The sequence below is a fragment of the Doryrhamphus excisus genome, chromosome 11 (genome assembly GCF_030265055.1).
Source record: "Doryrhamphus excisus isolate RoL2022-K1 chromosome 11, RoL_Dexc_1.0, whole genome shotgun sequence".
Classification (NCBI taxonomy): Eukaryota; Metazoa; Chordata; class Actinopteri; order Syngnathiformes; family Syngnathidae; genus Doryrhamphus; species Doryrhamphus excisus.
The window spans coordinates 17,103,523-17,120,770 of record NC_080476.1 but is presented as its reverse complement, the minus strand read 5'-3'; the positions used below and the strand labels follow the sequence as shown (position 1 = coordinate 17,120,770).

Genomic DNA, 17,248 nt, shown 5'->3' with positions numbered 1-17,248 from the left:
TTTGACATTCGGGCTGAGCTAACGCTTCTTTGAAAAATACTTTATAAGCATTTGGCAGACTTTTATTTCTTCTTTACTGGGCACATGATGCTGCATCGATCAGAGCTGTGTGTACAAATGAGTGGTGGAATGGATTGCAAGGTGCATGTAAAGTAAAGTCTCAGACAGTCTTACTTTGATTAAAGCAAACTTATTGTCTTATTGTTTGACCAGGAAACCAGGAATGGAGTTGGGGGGGGGGGGGGGTAATTGCCATTATGTCCTCCATTTTGAAAGTGGTCTTTGTGAGTTTGGATGATGTGGGGGGGCTGGTGGTGCTTAAAATGTGCTACATTAAAACCACAGTGACAACCAAGTCTAGTTAGAGCCATTGAGGACATACACAACATTGACTAACGGAGTAGTTTCATGTTGAAAAAGTATTTATTCAACTTTTTTTTTTTTTTTTTGAAAAAACACATTACAAACCTATGTCACATTCATGTAGTGATGTAAAAGGCTTAATAGCCCTTTCTGAATGGTGCGTTAAGGGTTTAACCAGCATGTCTTGCTTTTTTTTCTCGACACTTTTTTCGACACACTCTCAACACTAGTAAAAGAATGTCAGAAAAAGAGAGGAATGTGCACAGGAAATGACAATATGTGAAGTAAGATGTGTGCTTTGCATTACCGTTGTCAGGGTTTGATGTTTTTATTTTTTTTACACTTGTATTATGTGAAAATGTAACTTCCATTATTTCTTATGTGGGGAGAACTGTTTGGAAGTACAAATAGGTTTGACTTTAGAGGTTCTACTGTAACATGGGGCTTCACACCAATCCTGCACTGATGGGAGGAATGAAAGATGACTTGATGACCTTTATGACACAAATGACCGACGGGTATGAAAACCTTGAAATGTAAACACACACACACAGACACACACACAAAAGGGTAAATGGAGCTCATCATAGCCTTTTTCGTGTGTAAAAATACACAAAGAGAACTGCCCTGATGTAAAAGGGTTGTGCAGCACCAGCATGATGTAAACAAGAGCACACGGTAAGATGCTGTTTCCGTTTAAGGCCGGTAGGGGGCAATAGCATCCGTCACAAAGCCATAGTTTCCTTTTAAGAGGCTCCAAGTAAGACTGAACGTGATTTTTTTCCTTGCCAACTTTAGCAGATTTTCTGTGAACTGTGTAAAATATTAAGTTTTAAATAAATATTTGATATTATTGATGTCTTTTTTTCCTGACTACATTCAAAGTTTTCCTTAAAATGAATCTACCACAAATGGACAATATATATATATATATAATTCATGATAATTATAATTTGATCTCTGAGTTCCTTTACTAAACAGATTCAGTGTTATCATTAAATTAATGGACGTTTGTAACATATATATATATATATATATATATATATATATTAAAAAAAAAAAAAAAAAGGTCTTGTGTTTGCCCTCATTCATCTTCGTCCTCCTCTGCGCTCTCCTCACCATCACTGTCCTCTAACAGCCGGGACTGGCGAGCCAGCCTCTGCGCCACGGCTGTTACCATGGCAGCGCCTTTCCCGCTGCCGTCCTCCGAGAGAAGGTAGGTGATGTCACACTTGGGGGCCAGGAGGCTCACCGTGGCCTGGAGCTCTGCACTGAAACTTCATAGCAGGTTAGAGAGACAAGAGCACTCATAAATCATCATGGTAAATTATTTTACATTTTTAGAAGAATTATGGCATAAGTAACATAACGTCTTTAATAATTCCAAAACAGCAACTTGTGTCTTACTTGGGGTGTTTCCTGTACACCGTCCCGTCAACCCCCACAGTTGTTTTGAGGTGGTTAAGGCCGCGGTTGATGCGGATACGGTTGACGAGGGTGGCCAGGGCGGCGGCGCAGAGGCGGGCTGAGCGTGAGGAAATGGTGTCGCAGACCAGACGCACCACACGGACATCGACGGGGTCCCAGGTCAGACCCAATTTGGTCAGGATTCTGCTTCCATTGTCCAGGCCGACGTCCTCCCTGAAGTCAACAACAAACAGGAAGTTAACATAAATATATTCAAGTTGGAGTTGCAAAAAACAAAAACAAAAAAATTATGAAAGAAAATGTACAATATTAAGTGTAGTATTCCCATCTGACCACTGGGAGGCAGCAATGGGTGAGAGTGACTAAAGTTATTTTCCAAAGTAGGATAACCCACTCTTCAATGTCCGAGATGTATTTAGTCTCAAAGCCGTCCGGCGTCAGCAGTGATTCCGATGTCTTTCCCTGGAACAGCAACTTGTCCTTTGTCATCTTCACCAGCAGCAGACGCACAATCTCTCCCAAATACATGCCGCTGATCATCTTCTCAAAGCTGCAGAGGAGGAGCAGACATAGTTTTTCATAGTCATCTCTAATGTCCCGTGGAGGACAGCAATTTTGTAGCTTCTCTCTCATGGTTTTTCCAAAATATATGAACAATTGATGCTGTTTTGTGGTTAAATATGGCTTATCAATAGGCAAAGCATATACATGTTAAAGACTAGCTGTAACCCACAGCAAGTCAAAAACTCAACTCTGAACCCCTGAAGTCACTTTGTGTCCACCCGCCACTCAACTTCCCTAGTAAACACATTTATGTGAAGTTTAAAGGCGACTATAGGGTTGTTAGTTCATACCTAGAGAGCTCCAATAATGTTAAAAGCAGGTTTTGTATGCTCCAACTACAAAAATATTCCACTTATAAATAAGGAATCCTACTTGGCTGGCAACCAGTCCATGGTGGACCCTGTCTCTCGCCCAAAGTCAGCTGGGATAGGCTCCAGCATACCCCGCAACCCTGATGAGGCTAAGCAGTATAGAAAATGGATGGATGGATGGATGGATGGGTAATAAAAGTTTAAATGTGACTATAGGGTTGTTAGTTCATATCTAGAGGGCTCTAATTATGTAAAAAACAGGTTTTGTACTCTCCAACTACAAAAATATTCCCTTTATAAATAAGGAATCCTACTTGGCTGCCCTGCGATTGGCTGGCGACCAGTCCATGGTGGACCCTGCCTCTCGCCCGAAGTCAGCTGGGATAGGCTCCAGCATACCCCCGCGACCCTGATGAGGCTAAGCAGTATAGAAAATGGATGGATGGATGGATAATACAAGTTTAAATGTGACTATAGGGTTGTTAGTTCATATCTAGAGGGCTCTAATTATGTTAAAAGCAGGTTTTGTATGCTCCAACTACAAAAATATTCCACTGATAAATAAGGAATCCTACTTGGCTACCCTGCGATTGGCTGGTGACCAGTCCAGGGTGTACCCTGCCTCTCGCCCAAAGTCAGCTGGGATAGGCTCCAGCATACCCCCGCAACCCTGATGAGGCTAAGCAGTATATAAAATGAATGGATGGATGGATAATACAAGTTTAAATGTGACTATAGGGTTGTTAGTTCATACCTAGAGCTCTCCAATACTGTTAAAAGCAGGTTTTGTATGCTCCAACTACAAAAATATTCCACTGATAAATGAGGAATCCTACTTGGCTGCCCTGCGATTGGCTGGTGACCAGTCCAGGGTGTACCCTGCCTCTCGCCCAAAGTTAGCTGGGATAGGCTCCAGCATACCCCCGCGACCCTGATGAGGCTAAGCAGTATAGAAAATGTATGGATGGATGGGTAATAAACGTTTAAATGTGACTATAGGGTTGTTAGTTCATATCTAGAGGGCTCTAATTATGTTAAAAGCAGGTTTTGTATGCTCCTACTACAAAAATATTGCTGCCAGCGGCATAGAAAATTTATGACTGAATGAATGAGTCAGACTTTGAGGAAATTCACTTATCACGGTTGGGTCTGGAACTAAATAACTGCGATAAATGAGGGACAATTGTAATTTTTGTGTTAAAAAAATTGCACATATGCTGTCAAAATGTGGATTTTCCATACAATACAATTATTGTCAACTTTATATTTTTATAAAGTTCCCTGGTCAAACGTACGTGTGGATGCCGGGGTTGATGGACGTCTCGTCGACCTCGACGTCAAATTCCGTCTGGATATCTCTCAGTGAGCCGTCATCTCCAAACCCCCCCCACTCTGTGTTGATGCACATGCGCCCATCCGAGCTCTCAATGCGCTTCACGTTCTTCATCTCCTCCATGTAGCATGCGTTGGTACCCGTGCCTTTAAATTTAGATAAAAATGGAATTGGTAGAAGTCAGGTATTGGGGAAATAAGACACCATGTCCAACCTCTTTAATACATTTTATGTCAACGCAAGCTCACCGATAATCATGCCGATGTTGCAGCTTTGATCCTTGTAGCCGCAGCTCATCATGGTGCCCACAGTGTCGTTCACCATGGCTATGGAGCCGACGTCGTAATCCTTAAGAGAAAAAATCAGGCGCTAAGTCAGACGGCAAGTGAACTGCTCATTAATGCCTGAGTAATTGTAGTCTGTTGTAAAAACGGTTACACAACTAAAGCGTTAAAATCTGTTCACTCCTCACCCCCCTCCTGTGAATGGCTTCCCTCAGTAGCTTCACCACATCTTCACCAACCACTCCAGAGCACTGGAAGCCTTTAGTCCAGCGAATCAAGATACTCTGCAGGATAGAGGTTTATGAAATTATGCATAATTTTTTGCATCTCATTTTATTTGTAGTAATTCAAAGGAAAAAATGTTTTTCTTGATTAAAAGATCAATTTATTTCTTTAAATTACCATTATTTAAATTTTACATTGTTTATTATTAGCATTACTTAATTTTGGTTAAATTATTATTAAGAGGGCGACACGGCGGTCTAGTGGTTAGCGCACAGACCTCACAGCTAGGAGACCAGGGTTCAATTCCACCCTCGGCCATCTCTGTGTGGAGTTTGCATGTTCTCCCCGTGCATGCGTGGGTTTTCTCAGGGTGCTCCGGTTTCCTCCCACATTCCAAAAACATGCTAGGTTAATTAGCGACTCCAAATTGTCCATAGGTATGAATGTGAGTGTGAATGGTTGTTTGTCTATATGTGCCCTGTGATTGGCTGGCGACCAGTCGAGGGTGTACCCCGCCTCTAGCCCGAAGACAGCTGGGATAGGCTCCAGCACCCCCCCCCCCCGTGACCCTCGTGAGGCAAAAGCGGTAGAAAATGAATGAATGAATGATTATTTAGTGTGTGACACCTTGTCAATTTCCTTCTGATGGCAGGGGAAGGAGAAGGTGAAGCCGAGAGGGAGAGTTTTCCCCTTCAGATCCTGAGAGGCAAGAAATTCACCTAGACAGGCGGCAATGTGATCGAATAACTGGAAAACAATAAGAGCAAACTCAAGTTTTAATGTTAACAGAACATGAATACTCAATGGGTCACTTGTTGCACCTGTTCACCGCTTCCCTGCATCATTTCCTTCGGGATGGCGCAGATCTGACTATCCATCTTTACGACTCTTTGCTCCTCCTCCACCACTCGCACATGGAGCACCCGGAAGTTTGTCCCACCGAGATCCAACGCCAGGTAGTCACCTTTCTCTGCAAGGGAGCAACAATCAATCATCTTTCAACAAATCAGCCTTAACACCGAAAATTGTAACGAAACACATTACCCGTCCCGTCTGGTGTTGCCGTGACGAATGTGGGCAACATCTGGACGCACGCTTTTTGATGAGAGTGTCTGCCCAATCCTTGTTTCAGAGCTCGCTCCAGTCGAGCAGAAACCTGTTGCAGGACCTCCAGAGACAAAGTGAACTGATCCAGGTAGGTTTTTACCTGCAGAGAGAGGAAAAGGAACTTTCATATGAAGTTGAGCGCCAGTGGCTTCGAAGACTCAACACGGGGTCCAAAAACAGTAAAGGTGACGGTTTACTGTCATGATTGTTGTGCCGTTGGGCAAGACACTTCACCAACTTTGCCTCCAGTGCTGCCCACACTGGTCGGAGAGGGCGTAGGCACACATTGGCAGCCACTTTTCCATCAGACTACCACAGGGCCGTTGTGACTACGGATGTACATTACCACCAACAGTGTGTGACTGAGGAATAAATGGGTCCACTTCATTGTGAAGTGCATAGGGGCGTTAAAATGTGCTTTAAAATTGAAAATTTATTAAATAGTTCACTAGTTTATTAAAACTATTTATATAGTTTTTGCCACTGCTAATTATATATATATATATATATATATATATTTTTTTTTTTTTTTACAATGATTCCCATCCATTAATTTTGGATATTTGCAAATACTCAACATTTTTTATATTGACAATAAAAGCTACTCTGTTCATAGTGTAAAAAAATAAAGAAAATTGTAATAACGCCTTAATAATAATGAATGCAAATGTTTTAATAACTTCTGGTATGTGGAGGAGCTTGATTTGTGCAGGAAAACATGGAAGGTTTACGATCGTCTGGAGACAAAAACAACTATTCATACGTCTTTTCCTGTTTCCTCTACAAAGCTGGAAGGTTTTTGCACAAACAAGAAGGGACACTGGCAAAACAAATGTCCTTTAACTGAAAACACTAAAAACAGAAATCCCAGAACGTTGTCAGCATCATGGATGCAATCTTAGCAGCAGTTTCACCCAAATTGCGTGTGCGTGTGTATTCACCGTTCTGATTGCAACACATAGCTCAGTTTCATCACATCCTGCTACTGTTGGTGAGTTTCCTTGGCATCTTTTAGGTTTGACGCCAACATACAGTAGATGACGATCATACATAACATCATCTATCAATTGTTTGTGTCTCATGTCAAAGTGTTTCTATGTGTTGCTGTTTAACTAATATCATATTTGTACAGCTAATTGCATTCCTGTATAAAATTTCCAGTAGTTTTCCAGAAGGCATGTTTTCTCATGCCCCACTTCCCTCTCAATCCTTGCCACTAATTCCTGTCTGGACACGCCAACACCTGACTTCATTCCTTTATCACCACTCATCATTTGTAGATAAAAAAATAAAGCAGCAGTGAAAAGTGAAGGTACAAGATACCATTCAATAAAAACAAGCTCATTTTCTAACAAAAGACTTTGACCCAGGAAAAGTATTTAACTGTATTGACCAACCAGTACTATATAAGGTTAACCTTTTTGTCCCTCAGAGGATACCGTACCTCCTGCATGAGGCACATACACAAGCTGGCAAGGTACTCGTATTACCTCGAGCTAACTAGCGTCTCTTTTAGAAAAACACAATTTCAATTAAAAATAATTAAAATATACACATGGTATGTAAGGTGGAAGTCTAAGTTCCCCAAAAAAGGGGTTCAAACGATTTACATGAACTCTAAAAACCGTACTACCTACGAGGGAGAAGAGCCCAGGCATCTGTCGCAATGTATGCTGGGACTTGTAGTGTTACCGATTCCGGCCAGTTTTGACATTGCAGTTGACATTAACAATTTCCATATTAAACGATATATTTTCAGATTTTTATGGTATTCGTTACTTTTTCAACTAATATATCACCGAATATAAGAAACATATAGAACAAATATTAACAACATATGCACCTTCTTGAGCGTGTCAGGAGGGATCCCGTTACTGTGCAGTGTGCAGATGTCGCCACTCATTTTTGTCTCGTTGCCGGTTGTCTTCGTGCTCATCTAAAATAGACATAGGACATTGAAATATTCAAAACATTTGACAAAAGTGCCTGCCTAGACTCTAAATACCCAACTTTCCAAATCAATGTGTGCGTTTATTTGGATTTTAGGGTGGAGTGCACTCTTAATATTCACATTACATAGAAAAAAAAAAAAGAAAACTCCTCCACACCCTTTTTTCCCTCATGGATACATCTAAGCCAAACCCACTGAAGTCACACCTAGCAAGAAAGCACACTGTTAATTTACATAAAACCCTTTTTCCAATCTCACACAATATAAGGACTATTCATAAATATACTAATTGCATAATTTCAGGTTTGCGATGGGAGCTTGGCAATAAGAAAGGGCTGACAAAAGAGCTGAAGTTGGAACTCAAGTAAGCAAACATTCAATAGCCAAATCAGGTAAAACGAGTTCGCACAATGGAAGTTAAATATGCCTTTAAGGTCTGCTGAAAAACCAACTACCGTAGAGCACAGAAGAAGATCATGTATATAACTGCAATAACACTTGAACATGAACGCTGAGCTATTTTGTAATAATGTTAAAACAGCCTGTCTTGTTATTTGGCTACAAAAACAACCAAGTGTAAATAAATTTAAAAAAGAGAAGATAAAGGAGACATAACTCACCTTTGGGTTGGTATCTTCTCACAAACTCAACTCACCCATCAACCTCCTAAGGTGGTGAGGACACAGTGACAGCTGACTTTGTGTGGTTAAAAAAAAAAAAAAAAAAAAAGCAAACAGACAAGAAGGGGGCAGTGTTTCCTTGCAGTTAACTTTGTCCTTGTTGGTGCAAGTTGTACTGTGTTGTGACACTATTGTTGCCTCAATTGTCTATTGAGGAAAAACACACAAAAAAAACTCCAACCTCAAGACAACCCTTTAAATCAGCCAGCACAGTAGTGACCTTACACTACAATACAATACAATAATTGCTCCCCAATGTAAACACTGTACGGGATCTCTACTTAGCTTTTGACCATGTTTTCATGTAAAAACATTAAAAAACCCACACAATATGGAGATTTTTTTTTGCTATTAGCTGTTGCAAAATAAAGTGCATGTCATATAATTCTCATGACTAAGATTAACAATGACATTGAGCCAAAAGCGGAATTTTTTATGATGATGAATGAGGAAGTTGACAGCATCATTTGTGTTCTCTATTTGGAGTCCCTGTCAACATACAAAAATGAAAACAATATGGAGACGCAGGGTTTTAAGTAAAAGATAGATCACAAAACTATCGAGATTAAGTGGAAATGTTATGAAATGAGGATTTTTTCCCCAAATAAATGTTACAATATATCCAATTTGTAATTTCATTCATTCATTCATTTTCTACCGCTTATCCTCAAAAGGGTTGCGGGGGTGGTGCTAGAGCCTATCCCAGCTGTCTTCAGGCGAGAGGCGTTGTACACCCTGGACTGGTCGCCAGCCAATCACAGGGCACATATAGATAAACGCTAAAATATTTAATCTAATTTGTTATTTTCTGAAACATTAGCAAAACACATATCTGCTTTTTCACTTATTGTGTATTTTTCACTGCTACTTGAGAGTAAAAAAAATGCAACCTGTACTGACACTTGAATAAAAAAAACAATTTTATTGAAAATTGTAATTTTATATGTAATTTTGCTTTAAAGGGATTACAGAAAAACATATTTTAATACATTTATCTTGAACAGTGTTAGCTTGTCTGATACTTTTTACTATATTTCCAACCTGTACTGACACTTGAATAAAAAAAACAATTTTATTGAAAATTGTAATTTTATGTAATTTTGCTTTAAAAGGATTACAGAAAAACATATTTTAATACATTTATCTTGAACAGTGTTAGCTTGTCTGATACTTTTTACTATATTTCCATCTAGTCTATATTTTTAGTGTACTAATGTACTACCAGCATGCTTTCATCACTATTAAGCAAGATGTCACCATTCGACGACATTGTGTTCTTTGCTTGAGGAAGAAAGCAACAGAAATGCACTTACGTAATTGTATGTGTTGTATTTAAGTCAAGTGCTTCACTGTCAGTCGTTCGCCCAGCATTGTGTTATACGGACACGACATACAAAAGGAGGGAATGTTTCAGTTCATGAAGAGGTAGCCTGAAACACACGAATATCGTAAAATATCCAGACGGAAACAAACAAAATGATGGTTCCTCTTCGTGTGCAAGAGTCTTAGCATTACATTCAAGTTCTTGCATAAATATTAATTCAAAAGACCGAGGTCAGTCAGAAGGCATGGAGACGTTCTGAGACTCCACCCGCTGTCGTTATTAAAGGCCGCTCTTCACCTTCGTTTATGGCTCGGCTTCTTGAGTCGATTCTGTCGCTTGAAGTCGATGAGACAGTCTGTGGCCTCCGAGATGGGAGTGAAGGATTTGATGGGCGAGTTGCTGATCTGCAGAATGGAAACTCCGGCCTCCTCCTCCTCCTCCTCCTCATCATCATCCCTCAGATCAATGACATCGCTGGGAGTAAACACAAAACACATGCTCAATGAACACATTATTAGGTACACCGAGATGATGCTCCCACCCTCGGCCATCTCTGTGTGGAGTTTGCATGTTCTCCTCGTGCATGCGTGGGTTTTCTCCGGGTACTCCGGTTTCCTCCCACATTCCAAAAACATGCTAGGTTAAGTGGCGACTCCAAATTGTCCATAGGTATGAATGTGAGTGTGAATGGTTGTTTGTCTATATGTGCCCTGTGATTGGCTGGCCACCAGTCCAGGGTGTACCCCGCCTCTCGCCCCAAGACAGCTGAGATAGGCTCCAGCACCCCCCGCCACCCTCGTGAGGAAAAAGCGGTAGAAAATGAATGAATGAATGAATGACGACAATTAAGGTTTTTGTCCAACACCCTGACTGTACAAGGCAGAAAACTCCCTCCAAGGAGCTCGCTACAACATATCTAGAATAGCTCTAAGGCTAGTAAATGTCAAATGCCCATCAAAGTTGTAATTAAGAAGCTTACGTACTGTTGCTCAAGTTCAGATCTGGAAGGACCGGCTTCTGCGAACAAAAATATCAATGTCATTTTGGATTTGGTATCCGAAAATGGCTCCAAGGCTAACCTGTGAGTGAATGTATCACATGAATAAATCTGTTATTCTTTGTTGGGCTCACCTGAATCCCTGCTTTCTATTTGCTCCAGAGCCGCCAACAAATTTCCTTTCTGCGTGATCAAAACAAATACTATCATATATATGTGACAAAAGTAATACTGGCAAGTCTTACAGTGTTTGTGGACCGCTGTCGGATGCACAGCTCTGTGTGCGTGCTGAATTCTCGCAGGGGTACGGCTTTCTGACAGATGTAACATTTCTCCTGAATTCTGTGGGAAATCAACCGTTAAACATAAAAGAATAAATAAAACAAACAACACGGTAGGTGCTACTTACTTGCCCGTGCTGCAGGCGTCGCCCTCCTCCTCTGCTGCCCTCCTTTTCCTCCTCTTTCGAGGTTTCAAGGACACTAAAAAGAAAAAAAAACAACAGTGAATTAACATTGACATCTAGTGGTGAGAAAATGGTACAACAGCAACTACACTGGCTTTAAAAGAGCAATACAATGGATAATGGCTGTGAATGCATCATGGAACACATTCACAAATGATGTAGATAGCACTATATGGACAAAAATATTGGGACACCATGGAGACCTACAGGAAGGGATACATTTATGCCGCTCCTCTGGGAAGGGTTCAAGATGTTGGGAGTGTCGGAATATGTGTGATGTCAGACTAGCAGACGTTATCAAAATTCTATTTTTGATTTCCTGCGTCATGATTCTCAGTGTTGTTGCCCACATTGTGTATGTGTGACGGTGCAGAGTTCTCCGACCTTGCAAATATTCAGCCGCGGGCCTGTTCTCGTCCACGGCGGCCGTCCCTTCCTCAATGTCGCAGTACGCTGCGTGCATTTCGATCTTGCCCGCGGGGAAAGTTTCCTGACAAATGGGACACTCCACGTTGGCTATGGGGCTCCTCGGCGGGAGGGTGACCGGATCTAGCTCGGGTGAAAGTGATCTTTGGCGGCCTCGGTCCAAATTGTGCTCTTCCTCCTCATTGGCAGGGGAGTTTTTTATTCCAACATGGCTGCCGACGAGGTGGTTTGCATGCTCGTATCCCTTTGTTGAGACTGCAACAAGTTCAACAGTTTTCTTTTATCATCATCTAGTTTCTTTATTATACCGCCCCAAATTTTAAAAGCTCACCTTCCATCTCTTCCTCCTCGTCAACAGCTACATCAGCACCTCTCGTTGCCATTCTACAAACTTCGGGGCTGTTTGGCTACAGAAGGAAGGTTTATTTATTTATTTTTAACATGCAGTATTACTCATATTTTCATTGCAAGCCACCTTAGATATATCCGTTCGATCCTCATCACTCAGTTGGGTCTCTGCGGTTAAAAAGGGACACTCGTTATGCAGGCATGGACTAGATCAGGGGTCAGCAACCCGCGGCTCCAGAGCCGCATGTGGCTCTTCAGCCTCTTTGTTGTGGCTCCCTATTTTTTAACACCCGAGTGGGGAAAATGCACGTCTTTTGTAATGAGTTTAAAAAAATCCAACTTTGTGTGAGACCATGAATGCATCCCGACTGAGTTCTGACCGGTGATTGGATGAGGATGAGCAGACAGGATGCTATTTATGGTAAACATGAAGGAAAATAAGTAATACTTTCTCAGAGCTATTTGACAATTCTAAAAAATAAATTAGAGATCATTTAAAAACAGCGGCATGGGAACTTGTTTGCGCCAGAGTAAACAAATCCGGTAGGTTTACAGTAGTTTACACATAAATTTATGTAAGTTTATCTCCAATACTAGCAAGAGTACTCCAACTCGTCTTTTCTTATCTGAACTACTTTGATACCCCCAAATTCCCTCCAATGTTGTTTTAAACATTGTTTTGCGGCTCCAGGCTATTTTTCTTCAGTGGGCAAGGGGGTAAAATGGCTCTTTTCATAGTAAAGGTTGCCGACCCCTGGACTAGATACTACAGTCTGGAAGTGTAATAAAACATCTCAGTACCAGGACAAACCACACAGTCATCAGTACCCAGCTGATCTCCTTCTCCACAGTCAGTCTCATCATCCTCCAGCTCTTTTTCCTGCTCCTCCTCCTGCTGATGATGCTTCTTTTCCTCCTCCTCCTCTTCCTCCACTGCCACCGTCGCCTCCTCCTCCTCTGCCTCTTCCTCTTCAGGCTCAACCGGAACGCTGTCACTGAGCTTTCGGTCCCTCATTCTTAGACCACGTCTGCAATGCATCATCAACAGCTTGACTCAGAGCGACACAACAGGTTGTATGACGTGAACTAGTCCCGGTGGTCATACGTGCACAAAAACATGCAGGTGGGTTTTCACCTTCGAGGAACTTTGTGTCGTTGAGATGATTCAGGTGATGGGCATTTCTAGAGAAAAAAAAAAGTACAGATTTAGTGATTTTGGTTTGTGTAATATTGTGTAATTTGCAAGCACCAAAGGTGAGACAAATCTATCATATCCCTAACTTGTTTGCGCTTAGAAGACGACGAAACAAGATGTTTATGAACTGTATCTATCCTGGCCACTAGGTGTCACCAGTAACATGTGTTACACTTTATTGCTATTAATACTTAATACATAATTATTTATCTCACAGTAACAAAAACATGATAATAATAATAGTCATCATCATTATTATAATCGTAAACACAAGCTAGTCTCGTGGTTGTACTCCAGCTAAAATTCCCCGACATCACTTCCTGTCCACCAGTCCAGAAGATATGTACGGAAACACACATGAGCACAAGTCTTATTTTGTCTTAAATTGCTTATTTTATCTGATTACATCTACTATATTGGGTAATATGAGTGTAAAGGTGGTTACAAGAGTGTTATTTCATGTCTAGAGCATTAATAATTAAAAAAAAATGTATTTAGAAAGTTACAAAAGGGTTTTTGATGCTCTAGCCATGCTAAAATATTCAGCTTATGAACAATGCATCCTAAAGTGCACACAAGTGCTTCTTGATTGACTGGCGTGGACAAACACAGCTCATTAGCAATACAGCTACTTACACACAAAACGGCTTACTGACTGACATACTGACGTACCTCTGCCTGCGGCACGATGGCGTCTCCCCACTCAGCCTTCCTTAGCAGACTCCTCCGAGCCTCCTTCAAGCTCTTCTCATACACCTCCATCTGCGTCAGGATCACCTGAAAGGTGAATTTGCCTGTTCAGAATTTGCCAGTATTGCATAATGATAATAATGACAATGTGACAACAACCTGTGTGTAGGCGTCCGCATCCAGGCCTCTCGGACAGAAGGGAACGCCCCAATAGTAGTGAACCGTTGGCTGGGTGGACAAAGGCTCCTGAGTGCTCAGGCTGGAAGCAAACAAAAGACATGGAGGACATTATTATTCTCATGTTATTAACTGAAAACCTGAATGTCGTCATGCCTTAATTAATCCATAGATTATATTTCATGTCTGTTGATATCATATCATTTCTAATAATTGGACTGCTCTAATCAAAACCTTTTGTAAATGTTTACCTGCAGCTTGAAGTATTTGTCCCGAGGGTTGCTTCATCTCCAGCTACGTGGTTCTGACTAGCTGCTTGAGCTTCTGATGTACGAAAACGCCTCTCCTCTGGGAAAATTGGACTAGGTGATATCACCAGCTGCAGAGTGCAAGAAAAACGCAACCAGTGTCTTGTATTATGGTGATGATATGCAATAGCTGTACCGTCTCTTCCTCATCTTCTTCAGACCACTGTAGCGTCATGTCACTGGTCAGCTCCGCTTCCGGGGTGCGTTTGGAAACATTGCTTAGCTCTTCTGCAGCTCCTCGCTGTGTTGAGAGAATGTGCTCCCCATCTGTCTCCAGTAAGACAGGGCTTTCTGAGAATGACTGAGAGTTCTTGGAGGAAGCAAGATGCTTTGAGGGAGTGGGGCTCCTCGGGAATACGAGGCTTTTGTGTGGACAGGATGTGAGCTTCGTAGATGGGCTGAAACTCTCTTGAGAGGAGAAGTTGAGGTCTGAGTTTTGTCTCTCTGGACTAAGGACATCTGCCGGGCACCCGCCCTGCTGAGTTTCTCTGCCAAACACGGGACTTTTTAGATACTCATGATACTGCATTTCAGTATCATCTCCCTCGTCTGACTCGGAGAAGAGCGGACTTTTGTGGCATGCCGACGTGTCTCTCTCGGGTATGCATAGCTCGGGGTCGAGTTGAGAGCACAACACAAAGCCAGTGGTCCTGCAGGTCTCCACGAGGTCCTGGTTCAGTTGGGTGAAAGTGACGCTGACTGTGCTCACGGGAAAAACAGGGGATTTAGGGTGTTGGGAGTTGTCGATCTGCGTGGTATCACAACTCTGATTGATCAAAGAAAGGAAACGATGAAGAGAAGCGTAACTATCCATAAAGACAGACATCAACATGTTCAAAATGTTACCTGAGCTGTGTCCAAAATTGCAAGCTGTGACTCCGAGCTGCTTGTTGACGCCTGAGAGCAAATTTGGTGAGTTTGCGTCAACTCTGGCGACGGGCCTTCCTTCCTTTTCTGCTTTTTCAGACGGCTATTTTGTCCTTTACATGGCATTTCTACAATGACATCATTACATACACAGTTAAGACTTCAGCTGATCTTCTTCCTTGTACAAAACCATACGGATTCACATACAAACCACAGCAGAAGTCTCCTCCATGACCCACCTTGGCTCAGGTTGGCCCCCGCGGTGCAGCAATCCCCTGACGCTGTCACGTTGGACTCCGCCACGCCGTTTGAGTGTAAACGTCTGTGCCGAGAGCGGCACGTCAACAAGGAGTCTGCTTCTGTCAACATGCTCTGACTTTGGGAACACATCTGGGAAATAAAAAAAAAACCCAACACAATTTGCAAATCTTGGACATTGGATAAATGTGTAATATACTCACGCTTTCTTTGATGGCTTTCATCATGGCTTCTTCTTCCTGCTGCACTCTCAGCGCACTGACATTGGCTTCCTGTGCGCTTAGACGCAAAGCCAAGGCCATCATCTCCTCCTCTGTCATCTCTTGAGCACAAAGCAACAATCAAAGGTCATGTTTCACTTTCTTGTTATATACAGAAATCCCTCATTTATTGTGGTTAATTGGTTCCAGACCTGACTGTGCTAAGTGAATTTCCATGAAGAATTCTTTATTTATAATTATGTAGTCAGATCAAACACAAAAACTGTTTTTGAACATTATTAGAGCCCTCTAAATATCAAATAACACTATTTATTACCCAATATAGCAAAAGCAATAGATAAAATAAGCATCGGATAATCCAATGTAGGGTTAAATATCCTACTACTGACACCTACTGACCAGTGCAGAATACTAGTGAGTTTACCTTTGGTTTTGATTTTGTTTTTCCTCTCTTTTCGCTGCTTGTCTCTGGTTGATACCGGAACCAGAAGTGAAGTTGAGCTCTCAACCTAGAGTAAGAAACACCGCCAAATTTTACACACACACATCTTTGCCCAAATATATCATATAAGGACATACAACTGGAATGTTGTCAGCAACCCGGAACTTCTCTTGTCGTACATTTTGATACAGATATCGGTCTGCTATCAGCAACAACAACAATTGGATAAAAGCAGTCAGTTCCAAACTCCACTAAAGCATTTTATCCATTATTTTCAACCTTTTTTGATGTTTTTTGTTTACATTGGAAAAATTTTGCGGTACACCACTAACCAAAAACGTTGCAAAATGTCACCACGACCTCTCACGTGCATCAATAAGTCTATTGGAGGAACGAGGCAATCAGCTTCGTGTTGCCACACGGACGAATATTACATTGCTCTGCTAGTCTTTACACCACGGACACTCGACTATGACATAATATTTGCAGAAAATTATTATAATTTTTTCAAGTGATAATGGATAATTCCTCACGGAGTATGCCGTGACACAGTGGTTGAAAATCACTCATCTAAGGTGGCCAAATTTGTTTGTTTTCCACTGTTTATAATAAATACAAATAACACGTTATCAGCATAAACGTTTAGATCTTACATCAATGGCTGCATCTTCCTGTGTGTCTTCGGCCAGCAACTGGCTTTCAGGGGGAATGTCCCCGTTTGTGTTAGTTTGTTTCCTCTGAGGCATACTGCTCGGCTCCAGTGTTACTCTGGCAACAAACACAACATTTTAAACAGTTCTCAACATAAAAACCTGGTCGCAGTCAAGTTAAATATTAAAGTCACTCGTCATTAATGTGTGATTAAGCAGCGGTCTTTTAGTCCAGAAAAAAACGACTTTCAACAGTCGCTCTATTCACTCTACGAGTTAGCAAAGTAGAATAAGGACCAAACTAAACTAACGGCTGTATAGCACACTTGCTAGCGTCATGACAGCGCATACATTAATGAAGCAAATGGTACGAATAAAAAATATTCAAGAATTAAAATACTTACGAAGTGCACATAAGTGACAAAAGGCAGTCCGGTGATCACTTTCCATTACATAAGAAGCGCGGTTAACTGAAGCAGTTGAGTGGAAAAGCACTCACAGCAGAGTTTTTCCTCACTTTCGCGGCGCCATGCTTGTTTCGGTCTGTGGGGTCACGTGACGACTACGCAAGCGCCCTTCTGTGACGACCCCTTCAAAGACAGTCGGAGAAACCAAAACTACATTTACAAAAAA

The 17,248-nt window shown here is 41.6% G+C and overlaps 2 protein-coding genes across 2 annotated transcripts; both read right to left on the bottom strand.

Moving 5' to 3' along the window:
• Positions 1–388: 388 nt before the first annotated feature.
• Positions 389–9,866, bottom strand: LOC131138336 (hexokinase-2-like). The gene is made up of 11 exons (XM_058087166.1): positions 8,187–9,866; positions 7,459–7,551; positions 5,553–5,715; positions 5,330–5,478; positions 5,136–5,255; positions 4,472–4,567; positions 4,248–4,347; positions 3,962–4,145; positions 2,186–2,341; positions 1,771–2,004; positions 389–1,640 (listed from the first exon to the last, which is right to left on the bottom strand). The coding sequence occupies exons 2-11, from the start codon at positions 7,549–7,551 to the stop codon at positions 1,448–1,450; spliced, it is 1,488 nt and encodes a 495-aa protein (XP_057943149.1). The 5' UTR covers positions 8,187–9,866; the 3' UTR covers positions 389–1,447.
• A 2,117-nt stretch (positions 9,867–11,983) lies between these two features.
• On the bottom strand, positions 11,984–17,205 carry uimc1 (ubiquitin interaction motif containing 1). The gene is made up of 12 exons (XM_058087164.1): positions 17,020–17,205; positions 16,619–16,733; positions 15,948–16,032; positions 15,506–15,624; positions 15,284–15,434; positions 15,024–15,172; positions 14,314–14,943; positions 14,121–14,248; positions 13,852–13,951; positions 13,675–13,779; positions 12,943–12,989; positions 11,984–12,835 (listed from the first exon to the last, which is right to left on the bottom strand). Exons 1-12 carry the CDS (start codon positions 17,028–17,030, stop codon positions 12,574–12,576), a joined length of 1,902 nt encoding a protein of 633 aa, XP_057943147.1. The 5' UTR covers positions 17,031–17,205; the 3' UTR covers positions 11,984–12,573.
• Between the last annotated feature and the right edge of the window lie 43 nt (positions 17,206–17,248).